Genomic DNA, 18,570 nt, shown 5'->3' with positions numbered 1-18,570 from the left:
AAAAAAAAAAAAAAAAGGACATGGACCAGTGGGTGGTGACGCCGGCCTGCTGGGTAGCAGGGTGGCTTTGGGCAAGACAGGAGCCTTGGGCGGGGCACGATCGGAAGTGAGTTTTAACACGATTCCACTGGGTTAGACCGGTGCTTGGAACCTGGTGGTCTCTCCCGCTGTCAGCTGCCACTCAGGCCTCAGGCCCCTGCCCGTCTGCTCTCAGGGTGGGGTCCACCCAGGGCACCCCAAGAACAGACAGGGGCGGCTGGCCCTGGTGGTGTGACGATGGGAGTCACAGGCGAGCAGATCCACAGGAACGCACTGGGCTTGCCCCAGGTCCACCAGGACATTCCTGATGAGTGACCCTGGCTGCAGATGGTTCTGTGGACCGGCTGGCTCAGGCCAAAGGACCTCAACGTGCCAGGCCTCCATGGAACTCAGCAGCCACCCCTAATCCCGGCTGGAATCCTCTGGCATTGGACGCCCGGCGGGGCTCCAAGGCTACTGGGCCCGCGCCAGGTTCCGGCCTGACTCCACGCAGCACTGCCGGAGGGAAAACACGCTGGAGAGGCCGGGTGCTGGGCTCGCCTGGGTTTGGGGAAACAAGAGGAATGTCCTGTCTTCTTCCTCTGTAGGTGGTGCTAATGAAAAACCCCTTTCAGCATGGACTAAATCCCGATAACTCTGTTTAGGGACTGCCTAGTCCGGGCCACCACCTGGGGCTTCCAAACGCAGCTCCGTGTGGGTCCCGGGTATGGAGGGCCGGGGGTCACCCACTCGCCCACGACGGCTCCCAACCTGCTGGCCCAGCCCTGTCCGACTCTTAATGCAAGCAGCGCTCCTGGAAACATTAGTTCGGGGTATTTTCTGCTGCTGGGATGGTGGCCCGTGAGGAGGGGCTCGGCTGCTCCTGGTGGCCCTGCAGGGCCTGGCCCTCAGTTTCCCCAGCCGTAGGCAGGCAGCCTCAGACTGTACAAGAGGTCCAGGCCTCAGTTTCCCCAGCTGTGTGGTCACCCATGGACTGTGTGAGGCCCGGGCCTCAGTCTCCCCAGCTGTAGGCGGGTGGCCGTGGACTGTGTCTGGCCCGAGCCTTGGTTTCTCCAGTTGTAGGTCAGGCAGCCGCAGACTGCACAAGGTTGAGGGTCAGTTTCCCCAGCTGTAGGTTGGGCGGTGGTGGACTGTATGAGGCCTGGGCCTCAGTTTCCCCAGAGGTAGGTGAGCGGCTGCAGACTGTGTGGCCTGGGCCTCAGTTTCCCTAGCTGAAGGCCGTTGGCCATGGACTGTACAAGGTCCAGGGCTCAGTTTCCCCAGCTGTAGGTCGGGAGGCCGCCCACTGTGCGAGGTCCAGGCCTCAGTTTCCCTAGCTGTAGGAGGGCAGCAGCCACTGTGTGGGGCTGGGGCCTCAGTTTCTCGTTTCTCCAACTGTAGGCGAGCGGCCGCGGACTGTGCGGGGCCCGGGCCTCAGTTTCCCCAGCTTTAGGCGGGCTGCCGCCCACTCTGCAAGGTCCAGGCCTCAGTTTCCCCAGCTGTAGGCGAGCGGCCGCGGACTGTGTGGGGCCCAGGCCTCAGTTTCCCCAGCTGTAGGCGAGCAGCCGCCCACTGTGCAAGGTCCAGGCCTCAGTTTCCCCAGCTGTAGGCGAGCGGCCGCGGACTGTGCGGGGCCCGGGCCTCAGCCTCCCCGTCTCCGCAGGCCAGCTTCGCTGTTCCAGGACGAACAATGGACGATCCGGGATGACCCCAGATCATGTCGTGCCCGCAGTCTCCGTGGCCACTGTGGAAACAGCCCTTGCGTGTCAGGAACGCGACGCGGCTTTCCCCTGCGCAAGCGATCGCCTAGATGCGAGCGCTTAGCTTGAATCGGGCTTTTTGGCCACGTGCCCACAAGCAATATGGAGCCCTGCGGGTTTCCTGCCCGATTCCAAGATGGCGACGCGACTCCCTTTGCCCTCAAGGTCCAGGAGGGCGGCTCCTGCCCACTTGCAATATGGCGGCAGCCTGGGCCAAGCACGCTTCCCGCCGCCTGACTCGCCACGTACCCACTCTCAAGATGGCGTCTCCCGCAAAGCCACGCGCCAGACGACAGCTCGCTGAGTGGCTCAGACGCCGTCACGTGCTCCCACCTCCTCCGCGTTCCCCCGACTCTACAGGCCGTTTCCGCCTTCAGCCTTGACGAATGATCACCTCCACCAATAGGCGCCTGCGATTTCCCTGGGTCCCGCCCCCGAGCGGCCTTCTGGCCATTCGGAGACGCTGGCGGGGGCTCGCGGGGCTCTCCCCGCCCCTGGGCTGCGGCGGGAGCCAATGGGCAGCGCGCGCGGGGGACGTGTGCGGGCGTCTCCGCCATTTTGTGAGTCTATAACTCGGAGCCGTTGGGTCGGTTCCTGCTATTCCGGCGCCTCCACTCCGTCCCCCGCGGGTCTGCTCTGTGTGCCATGGACGGGTGAGTCGCATCTCGCCCCGCGCCCCGCCGCCCTCTCCGCGCCGCAGCCCTGCCCCGGTCGCCGCGCCGGCCTCCCCGGAACCGATCCCGCCGCCGCCCGGGCAGGAGGGGGCTGCGGGCGTTCCCCTCCCCCTCCGCGTGGCGGGCGCGGGCGCGGGGCGGGCTGGGGGCTTCCCGGGGGGTCTGGCCGCGTCCCCGTCTCACTCCAGGCCCGCTTCCGCCCCCCGCACGCCCGGTCCCGAGCGCACGCGGCAGCCCGCGCCCCTCCCCCTCCGCGCGCGGCCCCGGCGCTTCGCGTTTGCCCCGCCTCGGCGGCGCGCGCCCCTTCCCGCTTCCCGTCCGGCCCTCGCGCGCCGGGCTGGCCCTTCCCGCCTCCCGTCCGCGCCCCTCGTGCGCCTGCGTAGACCGACGCGCGTCCCCGCTGGCCTCAGCGCGCGTGCGCGGCCGCCCCTCGGGGGCGCGCGCCTTTCCCGCCGCCAGGACCCTGCCCTGGGCGCAGCCCCGGAAGCGCGGGCGGGGCCGGGGCGGCCGCGGGGAGGGAAAGCCGGAGCCTGTGCGTTCCCCGCCCTGCCCGCCGCGATCCCGGCCGCGGCCGCGGGGTTCCGGTGATGTCGGGAGGAAGGCGGCCGCCCGGGGGCCTGTCCTCCGCCTCGGGGCCGGAGGGGCCTCTCCGGGGACTCGCCGTCCTGGGCAGGGGTCTTCCCGCGCTCGGGGCGGCCCCTGCGGGCGGCGGAGCGGGCGGGCCTTGCCCCGGCGGTGGCGGGAGCCCCCTCCTGAGCCCGCGTCCGCCGAGCGCGTCCTGCGCGCTCCTCCCCGGGACTGGGGAGCGGAGAGGCGGGCGGCGGAGACTTCGGCTCCTTCCCGCCCTTCCGGGAAGCGCTTCCTCGGCTCCGTCGCCGGGGAAAGCGCGCTGGGAACGGGCCCGTGTGGCCCTTTGTGTCCCGGCGCAGAGGCGCAGCCCTGGGGCGGGTCTGGCCCCCTTAGGACGCGCGGGAGCAGGTGGGTCCCGGCCCCGCGGGCTTGGGGGTCGCACGCTCCCGGAGGGAGGCTCGAGGCCCGGGCTGCGCCCCCGGACCCGCGGTCCGAGTCACTGAGGCCCCCCTGGAGGTGCAGGGGCCCCGTGGAAGCCGCCGGGAGCTCGGTTGGGTCAGGAGCCGGCCCGGGCTGAAGGGAGGGCCCCCGGCTGCCCGCCTTCCTTCCACCTTCCCCGCGGGGCGTCCTGGGGAGGGAGAGTCGGGTCGGGTGGGGCTCGGGTTGATCAGTAACCGGGGCCGTGTTCTGGTCGGTCTGTTAATTTTTACTGGCGGCTTCCACGGCCGCCACCCGCCCTGTTCGGTGGACCTGGCCCCACTCTGCTGAGAGGCACTCTCGGGCCACCCCCGCCCCGGCGGAAAGTCCGGCCCAGGCCGCGTTGGCCGGCTTCAGCGTCTCCCCGCGTTTCCATGATAGCCCTGAGCTCGCACGCGGCCATCTAGCATCCCTTGGGGCTTCCAAGAGCGGTGGCTTTGTGTTTTCTGGAGACGGAGTTTCGCTCTTGGTGCCCAGGCCGGAGTGTTCAATGGCGAGATTACTGGCGTGTGCCACCACACCCGGATAATTGTGTGTTTTTGGTAGAGACTGGGTTTCTCCGTGTTCATGCTGGTCTCGAACTCCCGACCTCAGGTGATCCGCCTGCCGTGGCCTCAAAGTGCTGGGATTATTGGCGTTAGCCCCCTCCCTCGCCTGGTCCCAAGAAAGTGTTTTTGTCTTGGGACCTGGGGCCTGGGGTCCTGCTGGGAGGGAGGGGTGCCAAAGGTCAATGGTGGCCCTTTTTCAAGTTGCAGGCCAGCGGACAGTTCACTTCCCTGCTCTTCCGAGCTGTCTGTAGTGGGGCCTCATGCAGCCAGAGGGAGCTGTGGGGACAGCCGGCCCTGGCGGCCCTCCTGCCTGCTGAGTGGCACTCCTGGCTAACACTGTCTCCTTTCTCTCTCTCCACAGCATTGTCCCAGATATAGCAGTTGGTACAAAGGTAGGCACTTCTCAACTTTGCTTCTTGCTTGTGCTCCTCTGACCTTGCGCTGACGCCGGGGCCACCCTGCCAGCTCTGCCGCGCTGCCCGGAGAGCGCCGTTCCGTTCTAAGGGCACACTGCCTTGGCCTGCAATCCGGATTTGGGTGGTAGGGTTTGAGCCCTGGGTTCTGGGTGCCCTGAGTTTTGGGTGGCTTGGATTTGGTGGCCACTCAGAAGAATCTGAGCCGCTCTAAAGCTACCGCCGACATCGGCAGGGGCTCTGCCTGCCCCAGGCCTGCCTTTGGAGCCTCTTCTGCCCCTTAAAGCCTGAAGTTGTGCCATCTAGTGGGATCTCTCATGTCGTGGTTGCCAGGGAGAGGCTTGGTTTTGATAGGAAACAAGCTCTCTGGCTGTGGAGGGGACTGGGCAGACCCCAGTGCCTAGGAGGGGTGTTTAGAGGTCGCTTTTGACATTAAGTTTTTTTTTTTGTAGGATGGATTCTCTTTCTCTTTTTTTTTTTTTTTTTTTGAGATGGAGTTTCGCTCTTGTTACCCAGGCTGGAGTGCAATGGCGTGATCTCGGCTCACCACAACCTCCGCCTCCTGGGTTCAGGCAATTCTCCTGCCTCAGCCTCCCGAGTAGCTGGGATTACAGGCACGCACCACCATGCCCAGCTAATTTTTTGTATTTTTAGTAGAGACAGGGTTTCACCATGTTGACCAGGATGGTCTAGATCTCTCGACCTCGTGATCCACCCGCCTCGGCCTCCCAAAGTGCTGGGATGACAGGCGTGAGCCACCGCGCCCGGCCTGGATTTTCTTTCTCTTATGCAGGTTGGAGTGCAGTGGTGTGGTCTCTGCTCACTGCAACCTCCATCTTCTGGGTTCAAGTGATTCTCCTGCCTCAATTTCCAGAGTAGGTTGGGATTATAGGCGTCCTGCCCCCATGCCTGGCTAATTTTTCTTTGTATGTTTTTTAGTAAGATGGGGTTTCAATATGTTGGCCAGGCTGGTCTAGAACTTCTGACTTGACATGACCTGCCAGCCTCTGCCTCCTGTAGTGCTGGGATGACAGGCGTCGGCCACCGCGCCCGGCTGACATTAAGCATCTTCATGTCGTTTGGGTAACACAGCAGCAAACTATCAGATGTTTGGGGTGAGAGAAAGTGGAGGTGCTGCGGCCAGGGCCAGAAGGAAGGGGCGCTGCTTCCCCATAGAGGTTAGGCCAGCTCCGAGCCTGTGAGGACGGGGTCAGACCCGGAGAGTAAGGTCCTGGGGAGGCCAGCGGTTTTCGGGCGGACCTGTGGTCCCGGCTTGGCCTGGGGTAGGTGGTTAACGATTCTGCTGGTGGTTGTGTGTTGAGGGGGCTTCCAACTTCAGAGCTTGTCCCCCAAGAGTGTCCTGCAAGGCGAGCCCCGGATGGTGGTGTTCTGAGCAAGCCTCCGGCTGGTTTCTGGTCAGTCAGCGGTCGTGCCTGGGCCAGGTTTCGGTTTTCCAAGTGGACTGCTGTCTTTACACGCTGCCTGTCCTGATCTTCCTGCAGATAAAACCTGTTTGTTCAGTGTGGGAGGAGGGAGAGGACTTTCATCTAAAGCGCTTGCAACAATCCCTGGATGTGTTTGGCTGGCAGGCATCCTCTTCCCTGCTTCTGTGGGGCCGCTTTCCAGCCAGAGCTTCCCTCGGCTTCCCTTCAGCGGTCCTGGAGCCCTCCCCTTGTGTTCCTAGGGGGCTTGTTGGCTGGGCTGGGATGTCGAAGCCCAGCCAGGACAAGATGGCCTTCGGGCTCTGGTGCAGGGAGGAGTGGCTGCCACAGGGCAGGGTGAGGGCCTCTGCTGGGTGCAGGCCCTGGTAGGTGGGCGGGGCTGAGTCCAGACCCAGGTGCTCACCCCCACTACTATCAGGGAGGCCTTGGCTGACCTGGGTGCACACCTGGCCACGCTGCCCTTCAGCCCAGGACAGAGCAAGCTCCTGTTGAGTGTGGAAAGACCGCAAGGGCCCAGGGCCCATGCTGCGGGGCCCCAGCTGCAGACTGGGAAGTCCTGTCATTCCGTGTGCTTCGGGACAGGTGCCCTGAAGGGGCCCTCCTGGGGTGCCTGGTGGCCTGGCTGTGAAGGCAGTGGGGGCCTCACCAGCGCCAGCCCAGCTCCTGTCTCCTGGTTGCTGCCCTGTGGAGCCTGCAGGTATCTCTCCCGTTCTGCCGGGGCGCCCAGGCGGGCGTGGAGTTTGCCACAGACGGTTGTGTGCATGCCAGGCCACTGGCCCATGGGAATGAGATTAGGGCTCGGGCAGGCGGCCAAGAATCCGCTCAGAAAACTCAGTCCCGCCTGCCACTCCAGCGAAAGACAGGGTCTAAGATGCCCTTTTTAAGGTCTGTGCAGCCGGCACATGGGAACCGCATGGGCGCCTGGCCACCGTCCAGCTTGAGGAGGACCAGCCCTGGTGTCCTAGAGAGTCGGCTTCTGGGCTCTCCAGCCTGTGAGCTGGGGGGAGGGGAGGCAGGAGCGACTTCCTGTGGGGGTGGCGGTGGAGGCTCTGTGTCTGCGTCTCAGGTGCACCCTGCCTCCCCGTCCTGGCACACCTGTGTTTTCCGATGGCATGGTTTCCACCTGAGGCCGCTGGCTCTGAACCCTTTCTCCTGTGACTGCACAGCCCCACCTCTTGCTCACAGACGGCAAGGAGAGGGCTCCAGGGTCTGTTTTCAGCATTTGGCTTGTGTCTGGCCGGAGCGTCAGGGCTGCCCTGACGCTGGAAGCCTGGGGGACTGACAGCGTCATTTGGGTGGGTGCAGGGCCCGCGGGACCTGAGCGATTCTGGTTCCAGCTCTGTGGCTTCTCGATTGCTTGTTTGGTGACACCCTGGGTGCTTGTGGGATTGGCCTGGGGTCTCAGGGCAGCAGTTACAGGTCTGGTCATCAGGTCCTTCCCATCCTCTTTGGGCAGGTACTGGGGGCTCTGCAGGCTGTCATGGAGCCTTCCTTCCAAGAGTTCTTGAGCCAGGGCCACAGAAGAGCCCGATGGGGGCCAGGGCAGGTCTGGAGCTGAGTGTGGGTGGAGGGAAGTAGCCTTAAGACCATCCAGAGAGGCACGTGTGGGGAGGGCAACTTGGGGTCAGTTCCTCGACCAGGCATGGGGGTGTGTGGAGCTGAGGCCGTCTGGGGACAGGGCAGGATCTCCACTGGTTCCTTCTGATGCCGTGGCCCTGGGCCCCTCAGCAGGTGGGGGCAGGCTCTTGGCCTGGCGCCTGGGTCGGGAGATGGAGGCGCTCCTCTGTTCACCAGGATGGCCCTGCCTGGGGTCCTGGGCGCTGCCCTCAGGCCGGCTGTGCAGGCCAAGCGCCTGAGCTCCAAGGTCCTCAGACCCGAGCTTTGTTTTCTGTGTAACTAAGGGCGGTAACCAGCGTCTGCTCCGATTTCACTTTTTGAATAAACGCGTGTGTCTTTAGTCCTTGCAGCAGGCGGGGCTGTCCACCCTCCTGAGCCTAGGATCAGTCTGGTGTAATTCTTCCGAGGAGTTGATTCACTTAGAAATGACAAGTGAACGGATGGTCTTTGGAGAGAGTGTGGTCAGGTCAGAAGTTATGGGGCCACTGTAGCGCTCCCCTGGCCATACAGATGACTGCACGGAGAGGCCCTGTCCCTAGTCCTTGGGTGCGCCGAGGCGGGGGTCGGGTTTCCTCGGGTGGCTGGAACCAGAGAGGCTCTTGCAAGAGCACAGGAGGCGGCACTGGTTTCGTTCTGCGAGGCCGCCGGGAATGAGGACAGCTGCCCGTCCTGCCATGCGGGGGCCTGTCTTTTGCTGCTGGGGAGGTTGGCTCCGTGGAGCAGGTCCCCTCCCTCCTGACGGGTGGCTGAGGCCCCAGGCGTTGTGTCCAGGGCGGCCAGCAGCTCGGTGAGGCCATGTCCACAGCGGAGTTGGCTGTGGGGTGGTGTACTCCATGCTTTCAGTAGCTGAGATCCTCCCCACCCTATACGGAGTGCCCCAGGGCTTCCAGAATTTGGAGAGAGGAGTGATGTCTTGGGATTGTGGGACTGTGGGGTGCTGGCGTGTCTGGGCTGGGGGTGTTTCTGGACACAGCCGGGGTCTGCGCTGGGAGGCGCCCTGCCCTGGAAGTGTGGGGGTGGGGTGGGGGCTGCCTGGCCTGGTGGGAAGTGCAGCTCACCCTCGTCCCTGGTCTTGCAGCGGGGATCTGACGAGCTTTTCTCTACTTGTGTCACCAACGGACCGTTTATCATGAGCAGCAACTCAGCGTCTGCAGGTAATGTCCGACTTGTCCCAGGGCAAGGCCCGTGGGTGTCTTTCCCCCAGAACAAGGTTACATTCTTGTTCTGGGATTCTCCCTTCCATCTGTACCTGCAGAGGCCCGTGGTCCCCACCGCAGGTCCCGTGTGAAGTTCTCTGCTGCAGAGAATTCCGGGGAGGCGCTGGGTGGTCCAGGCTGGCACTTGGACCTGTGGGGTGTTGCCGGGAAGGAGCAGGAGACCTGACCATGCTGGCCTCGGCTTTGTGCTGCTGGTTCACACACAGCCTCCTGGGGCCCGGAGTTGGGCTGTGTAGCAGGCAGGGCTCTGGGGGTCAGTGGGGACCTTTGCAGGGGTCACTCCTGCGAGCTGGTACCTGCGTCTCACGGCACTCCGTTTTCAGCAAATGGAAATGATAGCAAGAAGTTCAAAGGCGACAGCAGAAGTGCCGGCGTCCCCTCCAGAGTGATCCACATTCGGAAGCTCCCCATCGATGTCACTGAAGGGGAGGTCATTTCCCTGGGGCTGCCCTTTGGGAAGGTCACTAATCTCCTGATGTTGAAGGGGAAAAACCAGGTACCTGAACCCTGGGGCACCACAGGTGGGTGCAGGTGGGGACAAGGAGGGCCCGGTGCTCACTGTGTCCCCCCCAGGCCTTCATCGAGATGAACACGGAGGAGGCTGCCAACACCATGGTAAACTACTACACCTCCGTGACGCCCGTGCTGCGCGGCCAGCCCATCTACATCCAGTTCTCCAACCACAAGGAGCTGAAGACCGACAGCTCTCCCAACCAGGCGGTGCGTGGCTGCGCGGACCCCACCAGCCTGGGGCCTCGTGGGTGGGCCGGGCCATGGGGGTCAGGGCCTCACTCACGGCAGTGCCTCCCACAGCGCGCCCAGGCGGCCCTGCAGGCTGTGAACTCGGTCCAGTCGGGGAACCTGGCCTTGGCTGCGTCGGCGGCGGCCGTGGATGCGGGGATGGTGATGGCCGGGCAGAGCCCCGTGCTGAGGATCATCGTGGAGAACCTCTTCTACCCGGTGACCCTGGACGTGCTGCACCAGGTCAGGTGGCCCCGTCACTGTCAGGGCAGCGTGGGGTGGGCCGGGCAGGGCTGGAGCTCACGGTGTGGCCTGGGCCCCTGCAGATTTTCTCTAAGTTCGGCACGGTGTTGAAGATCATCACCTTCACCAAGAACAACCAGTTCCAGGCCCTGCTGCAGTACGCGGACCCTGTGAGCGCCCAGCACGCCAAGCTGGTGAGTGGGGCTCCTGGGCCGGCGCCCGCCCTGGCCCTGGCCCGCTGTGGCTCACGCTGCCTCCTCCTCAGTCTCTGGACGGGCAGAACATCTACAACGCCTGCTGCACGCTGCGCATCGACTTCTCCAAGCTCACCAGCCTCAATGTCAAGTACAACAACGACAAGAGCCGGGACTACACACGCCCAGACCTGCCCTCCGGGGACAGCCAGCCCTCGCTGGACCAGACCATGGCCGCGGCCTTCGGTAAGGGGCTGCCTGGCGCGGTGCCAGGTGTGCGGAGTGCTCTGTAGAGGTCGCTCAGTGTGGAGCCCCCGCGCCCGGGCCCTGCACCAGGGAGATGCGCCTGCTGCTCTCTGCACGGCCAGCACAGCACGGTCCGGTGCCCCCACGTCGGGACCCTGGCCCCCTAGAGCAGCGGATCTGCCCGCGAAGGCTCTTCTGGGGCCGCCCGCCAGCCGGGTTGGGGCCCGTCCCGCAGCACAGTGCCCGCTCGCGGTGGAGGTGGTGGGTGCGATGATTAGTGTCTCATTTATTTCTAGGTGCACCTGGTATAATCTCAGCCTCTCCGTATGCAGGAGCTGGTTTCCCTCCCACCTTTGCCATTCCTCAAGCTGCAGGTATTCAAACGCTTGGTCTTGGTTCCCCAGCGACTGCATGCCCACACCACCTTCCCAGGCAGCTCCGCGTCCACGGTGGCAGCCTGGGCAGACTGGGCACTCGAGTGCCAGGTCAGGGGCCCTTCCCGGGAGAGGGGACGCCACGTCCACAGAGCAGGCTTGGACAGGGCAGTGGTAGGACAGGGCTGTGGAGGCCCGCGTGTGGACGGCGCCAGCCAGCAGCCACTAACCGCGCAGTCTTTGTGGTCTGGTTCCCTTCAAGCACCTCCGGGCGAGCGTCAGGACGGCCAGTGGTTGGAGGGATGTGTCCCTAGTAGTTGAATTTGAGTGGCCTGGTAAGCGCGCGCCCGAGGCTGAGGAGCATGACCGGCGGCGGGACGTGTGTGCTGGCCGCCCTCCTGCTTCCCTTCTGGGACCGGGCCGCCGAGTGCTGGCCGTGGACGGAGCAGCGCGCGCGCCCCGCAGCCCTGTCTGCATGGAGGCGTGGGCCGGCATGCGCGGTGGCCCCGCCGTGTCTGTGCTGGCGGAGCCGGAGCTTTCTGTGCTGTGGGCGCATGCGGAGGAGCCCGAGCGCGAGCCCGGCGCGGCCGGTGCCGAGAGGAGAGGCGGGCGCTGGTGCAGGAGCCAGCTGGTGGCTGTGCGGGGGTCGGGCGACCCCGCAGGCGCCCGGGGCAGGGCCCGAGCCCGAGCCGCTTCCCGCGCGGCTCCTTGGTGCATGAGGATGGGAGTGTCTGCGTCTCCCGCTCCGCGGTGGAGGGGGGGCGCCGCTGTTCATCTCCCCTCCTGTCTTTCCAGGCCTGTCTGTTCCCAACGTCCACGGAGCCCTGGCCCCCCTGGCCATCCCCTCGGCGGCGGCGGCGGCTGCGGCGGCGGGCCGGATCGCCATTCCGGGCCTGGCTGGGGCAGGAAATTCCGTGTTGCTGGTCAGCAACCTCAACCCAGAGGTACGTGGGCCTCCTCCACGCCGTTCCTCCCGGAAGAGCGAGCAAGGGGTGTTGTGCGCGGTCCTGGGTCCGGGAGCAGCGCCGCCCCTCGCTGTTTCTGCTCCTCCGCTCCCGCAGCCCCTCCGCTACAGCGCTCGAGACCTCCTCTCCCAAGATGGCTTTGAGTTTTCCCATTTTCCTTCATTAACATCTTGGTTTGCGCTTTCAATTCCCTGATACACAGAAGGAAATCCTTTGTTTCCCAAAGGCAGTCTAAGTTACTTGGAGCCGAGCAGGTGCACTTTGGAAAGCCCCTGCAGGCTGTCCTGCTGGCCGGCGGGGCTCGCACGGTTAGCGTGTGGGGTGTGGACCTGTCACTTAACTCCTGAATCTGTTACTGGTCAGAATGGTTAAAAGCCCCTCGGGGAGAGCTTGGGTGAAATGAGGCTCAAAATACGTAACTCCTGATGGATGGGACCCCCATGGAATCAGCATTTCGGGCTGTTCTGTTATTCTGGCACCTCCTGTGGCTTCCTCAGGCAGTGCCCACCCTGGCCCTCCCTCGCGGGGGCACAGGACGCACTCCCTGCCTCTGCCTGTCACCGCGAGCCGGGCACAGTCCCTCCAGCTCCTCCTGAGCTAGAGGACCCATAGCAAGGCCGAGCACTAACAGACTCGATCTCCTTCACGCCTGTGTAATCGTCGTTAGAGACTTAATGCCACGGCTGCGGGAGACAGTGCTGCTGCGGGGCCTGGCAGAGGTGGCCAGGGTGGAGCGGCGCCTGCACTGGCGTGGCCTCCTGGGGGGCTTGGTTGGGGTCTGGCTTCTGGGAGCCCCTCAGCAGTGCTGTCCCCGCCGGCGTGTGAGTGAAGGTGCTTTTCTTACCGTGTGCCCCTCGCGGTAAACCTGTAACTGGAATGTGTGTGGTGTGGCTGATGGAACACTACCTGATTTTCTTATGTATTTACTGACCTGTGTTTTTTTGCTACTTTTTTTCTTTTCTCCCCTTCCCCTTTCCCAATTTTTTTTCTTGCCCTGATCCGGAATTTCTTTGCCAACTGACTGCACGGTACTTCTGCTTCCTGTTGTTGCTTGAAACCAAACAAAAACATAAACAAATAAAAAACAAAAATTCCCCCTCAAACCCTGCTCTCCGGAAACCAACCTGCCCTTGAATATTAACATCCTGACAACTTCATCATCCATCAACCACTGCACGCCTGCGGGGACTGTCTTCCTCGTGTGGACGATTGGCAACTCGCCCCCCTTGACCTCTCCCTCTCCCCTGTCCCTCCGCTGCCTTGCTCTGCTGTCTCTAAAGAGAGTCACACCCCAAAGCCTCTTTATTCTTTTCGGTATGTTATCATTCACACTTTTATTACCTTGTTTTCATTTAATTGAGATGATGTTTATGCCCTGAGACCTATTATGAGTTTGCGGTTTGGCACTCTGATGCTGTCACCGCGGCATCTGCCTCGTTTTATGGTTTGCTTTCGGTTTGCGTATTTTATTTGGTCCCGTAGATATGTACGCATGGTTTATCGCCCTGCATGCTTTTCAGAGAGCTAGACCTGTCGGCGGCATGCTCCCGTGGCCACCGCTGGTAGCCTACCTGTCCTGGATGCTATGACTTTGCTCAACGGAGCTGCTCCCGCTAGCGTCCCTGTGGCTGCGAGACGCAGCTCCGCAGTGGCCGAAAAGCAAACCCGGCCGGGCTGAGCCGGGCCTTGTGGGGGTGCGTGGGATCTCGGGGCTGACGGGGACATGGGAGGGGCAGGCAGCAGGCGACTCAGGCCCTGTCCCTGGGCTTTTGAAGGCGTCTACGGCGACGTGCAGCGCGTAAAGATCCTGTTCAATAAGAAGGAGAATGCCCTCGTGCAGATGGCGGACGGCAACCAGGCCCAGCTGGGTAAGAGGCCAGGGTGCCCTGTGAGGTGGGGGCGGCCCAGCTGGGTAAGAGGTGGGGGGGGGGGCCTCGGGCCACACTCCCTTTCGGGCGCTTGGTCACATGAGTGCCACTGTCTCCAGCCATGAGCCACCTGAACGGGCACAAGCTGCACGGGAAGCCCATCCGCATCACGCTCTCAAAGCATCAGAACGTGCAGCTTCCCCGTGAGGGCCAGGAGGACCAGGGCCTGACCAAGGACTATGGCAACTCGCCCCTGCACCGCTTCAAGAAGCCAGGCTCCAAGAACTTCCAGAACATATTCCCGCCCTCGGCCACCCTGCACCTCTCCAACATCCCGTGAGTGCCGGGCTGGGTGCGCACAGGGCTGGGTTCATGTGGGGGCTCTGCTTGGCTGTCTTGCTGGGTCAGTGCCTGGAATTCGGGGTTTCCAGAGTGCATGTTGGGTACCTCTCATCCAAAACTTGAAGGACTCCAAGGCCTGAAGCCTGAGCGTGAGGGATGCTCAAAAGAGGATCATTGGAGCACTGGGGATTTGGGGGTTTGGGGTTTTGGCTTAGGGAGATGATGCTCTGCTGTGAGAACATGTAACACATACCTGTACAATCCCAGCCCTGTGTGCCGTGCAGGGTTCAAGACTGGCCTGAGCAGGAAAGTGAGGCCTCTGTCTCTTACAGGGAAGATTGGTTGAAATTATCCGGAAGTGGTGGTGCAGGTCTCAGGTCCCAGCTATTTGGGAGGCTGAGGTGGCAGGGCTCACTTTGAGCTCAGGAGGTTGAGGTTGCCGTGAGCCGTGATTCTAGGCTGGGTGACCGATTAAGACCAAGACCCTGTCTCTAAAAAATGTATAATGCAAATGCTAGGAAATGGAAGTACATCTGACCCCAAGCATGTCAGAAGTACCGTTCAACCTGTAGGAAGCCCTTTTACATTTAACATGTTAGAGGGGCCTGGCAAAGTGGATGGTGTCTGTAATCACAGTATTTTGAGACGCCACGGTGGGATTTCTTCAGTCAGGGGTTTGAGACCAGCCTGGGCAACACAGTGAGACCCTCATCCCTACAAAAAGAAAAATTAGGCCGGGCGCTGTGGCTTATGCCTGGAATCCCAGCACTTTGGGAGGCCGAGGTGGGTAGAACTAGTGCTGATGAGGTCAGGGGTGCAGTGGCCTGTGAAGGTGTCACTGAACTCCAGCCTGCGTGAGTGAGATCCTGCCTCCTAAAATTAGGCCGGGCGTGGTGGCTCACGTCTGCAATCCAGCACTTTGGGATGCCGAGGTGGGTGAATCGTGAGGTCAGGAGATTGAGACCATCCTGGCCAACATGGTGAAACCCCGCTCTCCTTAAAAACAAAAATAAGCTGGGTGTGGTGGCGAATGCCTGTAGTCCCAGCTACTCGGGAGGCCCGGGCAGGAGAATCACTTGAACCAGGGAGCTGAGATTGCACCACTGCGTTCCCGCCTGGTGACAGAATGAGACTCTGTCTCAACAGTAATAATAGTGGAGGAACCTGGTGGTGTTTCTGCAGACCTGCAGGTACCTGGTTTTGGTAGAAGCTGCTTCAGACCTTTACGGACATGGTTTGATGCCCCGTTTCTGGGCCCCTAAAAGGCCCCCCCCCCCCGTACCTTCCCTAGCCGCTCTGAGATCTGTAGTCTGGAGAAAGCGTTGGGCTCATTCCTCTCTCCTTCCACAGGCCCTCAGTGTCCGAGGAAGATCTCAAGGTCCTCTTCTCCAGCAACGGGGGCGTCGTCAAAGGATTCAAGTTCTTCCAGTGAGTATGAGGCTGGTGGTGCCCGGCTCTCGGGAGCTGCCCTGTGGCCGGCCTGACCCCGTGTCTTGCAGGAAGGACCGCAAGATGGCGCTAATCCAGATGGGCTCCGTGGAGGAGGCGGTCCAGGCCCTCATTGACCTGCACAACCACGACCTCGGGGAGAGCCACCACCTGCGGGTCTCCTTCTCCAAGTCCACCATCTAGGGGCACGAGTCCCCCATGGCCGGGCCCCCTGGCGACAACTTCCATCATTCCAGAGAAAAGCCACTTTAAAAAGCAGCTGAAGTGACCTTAACAGACCAGAGATTTTATTTTTTTAAAGAGAAATCAGTTTACCTGTTTTTAAAAAAATTAAATCTAGTTCACCTTGCTAACCTTGCGGTGACGGGTGACAGCTCAGGCTCTTGGTGACTGTGGCAGCGGGAGCTCCTGGCCCTCCACACCCGGGGCCAGACCCTCGGGCCGTGCCTTGGTGGGGCCTGTCGGGCATGGGGCCTACGGGTGGACGCCCCAACCACGACTCGGCTTCCTTGTGCCTTAAAAAAAAAAAAAAACCTGCCTTCCTGCGGCCACGCACCCACCCTGGGTGTCCTGGGGTCCCAAGGGGCAGGGGTCACCCTTCAGAGAAAGGCAGGGGGCCCAGCAGGCTCCGGCAGGATCACGTGCCTGGCGTGTGGCAGGCTGTGGCTGCCACACCCCAACCCCGCCCTCTAATCAAGTGATGTGATTTTGCCCGCCCGCCCTGCCCACGGGACCTTCCCCTCTGCCCCAGGCGCTGGCCCAGGGTGCCCGCCGCTGCCTTCAGCTGCGGAGCTGTTCGTCATAATCTCTGTATTATATACTTTGCAGTTGCAGACGTCTGTGCCTAGCAATATTTCCAGTTGACCAAATATTCTAATCTTTTTTTCATTTATATGCAAAAGAAATAGTTTTAAGTAACTTTTTATAGCAAGATGATACAATGGTATGAGTGTAATCTAAACTTTCTCGTGGTATTACCTTGTATGCTGTTTTATTTTATTCCTTGTCATTCAGTCACAGGCGGGACCCAGTTTCCAGAGAGCAGGCGGGGCCGCCCGGCGGGTCGGGCTCGGGGAGCCCTGGTCCGATCTGAGCCCCGAGCTTCAGGGAAGGGGCGGGCGCGCCGCCGCCTCTGGCATCGCCGCCGGTTGCCTTACACCACGCCTTCACCTGCAGTCGCCTAGAAAACGTGCTCTCAGACTTCTTCAGGGTTTTTTTCCTTCAAATTTTGGACCAAAGTCTCATTTCTGTTTTTTTGCCTGTCTCTGATGCTGGGACCCGGGAGGCAGGCGCTGGTCTCGACTTCGCTGTGCTCGTCCCCCGCCCCCGCGCGGCCTGTCCCGGGGGCTCCCGGGATCCCCCTTTCCGTCGAGGAGAGTGGAACGAGGGTGTAAATATTTATAATTTTTTATACCTGTTGTGCGACACGAGGGGCGGCGCGCGGTTTTTTACGGAGACGCGGATGTATATTTTGCTAGCGGCAGTTCCAGGCTCAGTATTGACCGCGGAGCCGCGGGGACCCCACGCACATTCCGCTGCCGCCCCGCGGGCTCGACGCGGACAGACCCGACGAGAACCGTTTTGTGGCCCGCGTCCGCCGCAGAGGCGGGTCGGCCGGTCTGTACCTGGACTCTGAATAAACGTCTTCTGTATCCTCCTCCCGCCTCCGCTGTGGTGTGCGCTGGCCGCGCGCGGGCCCGAGCGAATGACCAGGAGGCCGAGCTCGGTGTCTGCTGCTTTATTGATCAGCGATCGGTGCCGCCTCCCGCCCCGGCCCCTCCCGCCCCGGCCCCTCCCCACGCCCGGCCCCGGCCGCGCCGCGCTAGTCGGGGAAGCGGCGCGCCTGCATCTTGCGGAAGAAGCCCTCGGCCTCCGCCTCCGCCTCGCGCTCCGCCGGCCCCGGGCCGCCCGCGTGGCGCCGCAGCGTGGACTCCCGGCTGCCCGCGCCCAGCGCCCCGTCGGCCGCGCCCAGCGGGGGCAGCCCCTCGCCCGTGGCCAGGTTGACGGTGGCCACGGCCCCGAACCGCGGCTCCTCCTGGTCCACGTCGCTGACCGACGAGCCGGGGGACGCGCCCGGGGCCTTGGGCCCCCCGCGGAAGCCGCGCGCCAGGTCCCCCAGCTCGTAGCCGCCGTCCGCCTCCGCCTTGGCCGCCTTCCACTCCCAGGGCGCGCCGGCCGCCGACAGGTGCACCACGGGGTGGTGCGGCGCGTGCGCGTCGATGGTCACGATGCTGGCGGAGTCGCGGTCCGACGGGGACCGGTACTGCGAGGAGTCGGAGCTGGCGCTGGACGACGACGCCGTCTCGGGGGCCGCCTTGGGGCCCGGCGCGCCCGGGGCCTTGGACATGGCGATGACCTGCAGCAGCCGCGGGGGGTTGGCCACGCGGGGCTGCGCCGCGGCCGCGCCGCCCTTCTCGGCCACCATGAGCCACTTGGCGCGCACCGCGGCGCCGCTCTTGGGGGACAGGCCGGGCCCCGCCTGCGCGCCCTCCTCGGGGATGTGCACCAGCGGCGGCGGCCCCGCGCGCGGCGGGAGGATGACCCGCGGCCCCAGCCCCGGCCGCGCCTGCACGGTGGGGTAGAGCGAGGGCGGGGCCGGGCCTTCCTCCTCCTCCTCCTCCTCTTCCTCCTCCTCTTCCTCCTCCTCCTCCTCCTCCTCGGCCATGGGCTCGGCGGGCGCGCGCAGGTGCCCGGGGCTGGCGTCGTCGGGCAGCCCCAGGCCGCGGCCCTCCAGGGTCTTCTGCTTCCACTCGCTGATGAGCTGCTTGGAGCGCGAGGCGTCCAGCGGGACGTGGATGGTCATGTGGCGGCGCGCGGGGTCGTCCAGCGAGGGCGCGCTGGCCCTGGGCAGCGTGTGGCTGAAGGTCACCATGTTCTCCTTGGCCATGGGGCTGCGCGGCGCCAGCAGGTCCACGTCCACGCTGGCGCGCTTCAGGCTGCCCAGCGACGTCTTTTCGCGGACCACGGGCCGGGGCGCGCCGTCCAGCCGCCCCGGGGGCCCCAGCTCGTCGGTGCTCACGGACTTGTTCTGCTGGTAAACCGAGTCGTGGCCCCGCTGCGTCAGGGCCCGCAGCGCGTCCTTGGCGGGGGCCGGGGCCGCCGGCTTCTCTGCGGGCGGGGCCTGGAAGTTGCCCACCGCATGGCAGGCCTGGCGTAGAGAGGGGTCTGGGGGTGAGGCCTGGGGCTCACATGGCTCCTCCCCTCTGAGCGTGAGACCTGCCGTGGGGGGCTTGGGCTGGGGGTGGGTGGGGGCAAGCTCTTCTCGGGTGGGACCAGTCCCTGCCTCAAGATTGCCGATTACCCAGCGCATCTGGCAGGTCTGAGCCCATGGGATTCTGACTCCACCGTTGCAAGAGTGAGACACATTAGCACCCATGCCTCCCCCCTCAGACCCCTGGGCACCCATGCCTCC

The 18,570-nt window shown here is 63.5% G+C and overlaps 2 protein-coding genes across 3 annotated transcripts in view; one reads left to right on the top strand and one right to left on the bottom strand.

Annotated features, from left to right (window-relative positions):
* Nucleotides 1-1,598: 1,598 nt before the first annotated feature.
* PTBP1 (polypyrimidine tract binding protein 1) lies at nt 1,599-16,815 on the top strand. 2 transcript variants are annotated; one of them, XM_017521342.2, is made up of 15 exons: nt 1,599-2,431; nt 4,409-4,439; nt 8,598-8,673; nt 9,060-9,232; nt 9,310-9,456; nt 9,550-9,720; nt 9,804-9,914; nt 9,986-10,160; nt 10,457-10,534; nt 11,330-11,478; nt 12,780-12,813; nt 13,275-13,367; nt 13,487-13,703; nt 15,060-15,137; nt 15,209-16,815. In XM_017521342.2, exons 1-15 carry the CDS (start codon nt 2,424-2,426, stop codon nt 15,339-15,341), a joined length of 1,674 nt encoding a protein of 557 aa, XP_017376831.1. In that variant the 5' UTR covers nt 1,599-2,423; the 3' UTR covers nt 15,342-16,815. The 2 variants fall into 2 exon arrangements, with proteins under 2 accessions (XP_017376831.1, XP_017376832.1); XM_017521343.2 differs by lacking the exon at nt 10,457-10,534 and having other exon boundaries at nt 15,209-16,740.
* A 66-nt stretch (nt 16,816-16,881) lies between these two features.
* Nucleotides 16,882-18,570, bottom strand: part of PLPPR3 (phospholipid phosphatase related 3) — an 11,586-nt gene continuing 9,897 nt past the window's right edge. The window contains exon 8 of the mRNA XM_017521341.2: nt 16,882-18,306. Within this exon, the coding sequence (XP_017376830.1) occupies nt 16,981-18,306 (1,326 nt within the window). The 3' untranslated portion in view covers nt 16,882-16,980. The remainder of the gene's footprint in view (nt 18,307-18,570) is intronic.

Source organism: Cebus imitator, unplaced genomic scaffold (assembly GCF_001604975.1).
Source record: "Cebus imitator isolate Cc_AM_T3 unplaced genomic scaffold, Cebus_imitator-1.0 Scaffold1071, whole genome shotgun sequence".
Taxonomy (NCBI): Eukaryota; Metazoa; Chordata; class Mammalia; order Primates; family Cebidae; genus Cebus; species Cebus imitator.
This window is presented reverse-complemented; position numbering and strand designations above follow the sequence as displayed.

What these genes read in the sequence shown, in the direction of transcription:
- PTBP1 (XM_017521342.2), top strand. An exon ending in CAGCAACTCAGCGTCTGCAG is followed by an intron (nt 8,674 to 9,059) that starts GTAATGTCCGAC and finishes CTCCGTTTTCAG; the next exon opens with CAAATGGAAATGATAGCAAG. An exon ending in CCCTGGACGTGCTGCACCAG is followed by an intron (nt 9,721 to 9,803) that starts GTCAGGTGGCCC and finishes GGGCCCCTGCAG; the next exon opens with ATTTTCTCTAAGTTCGGCAC.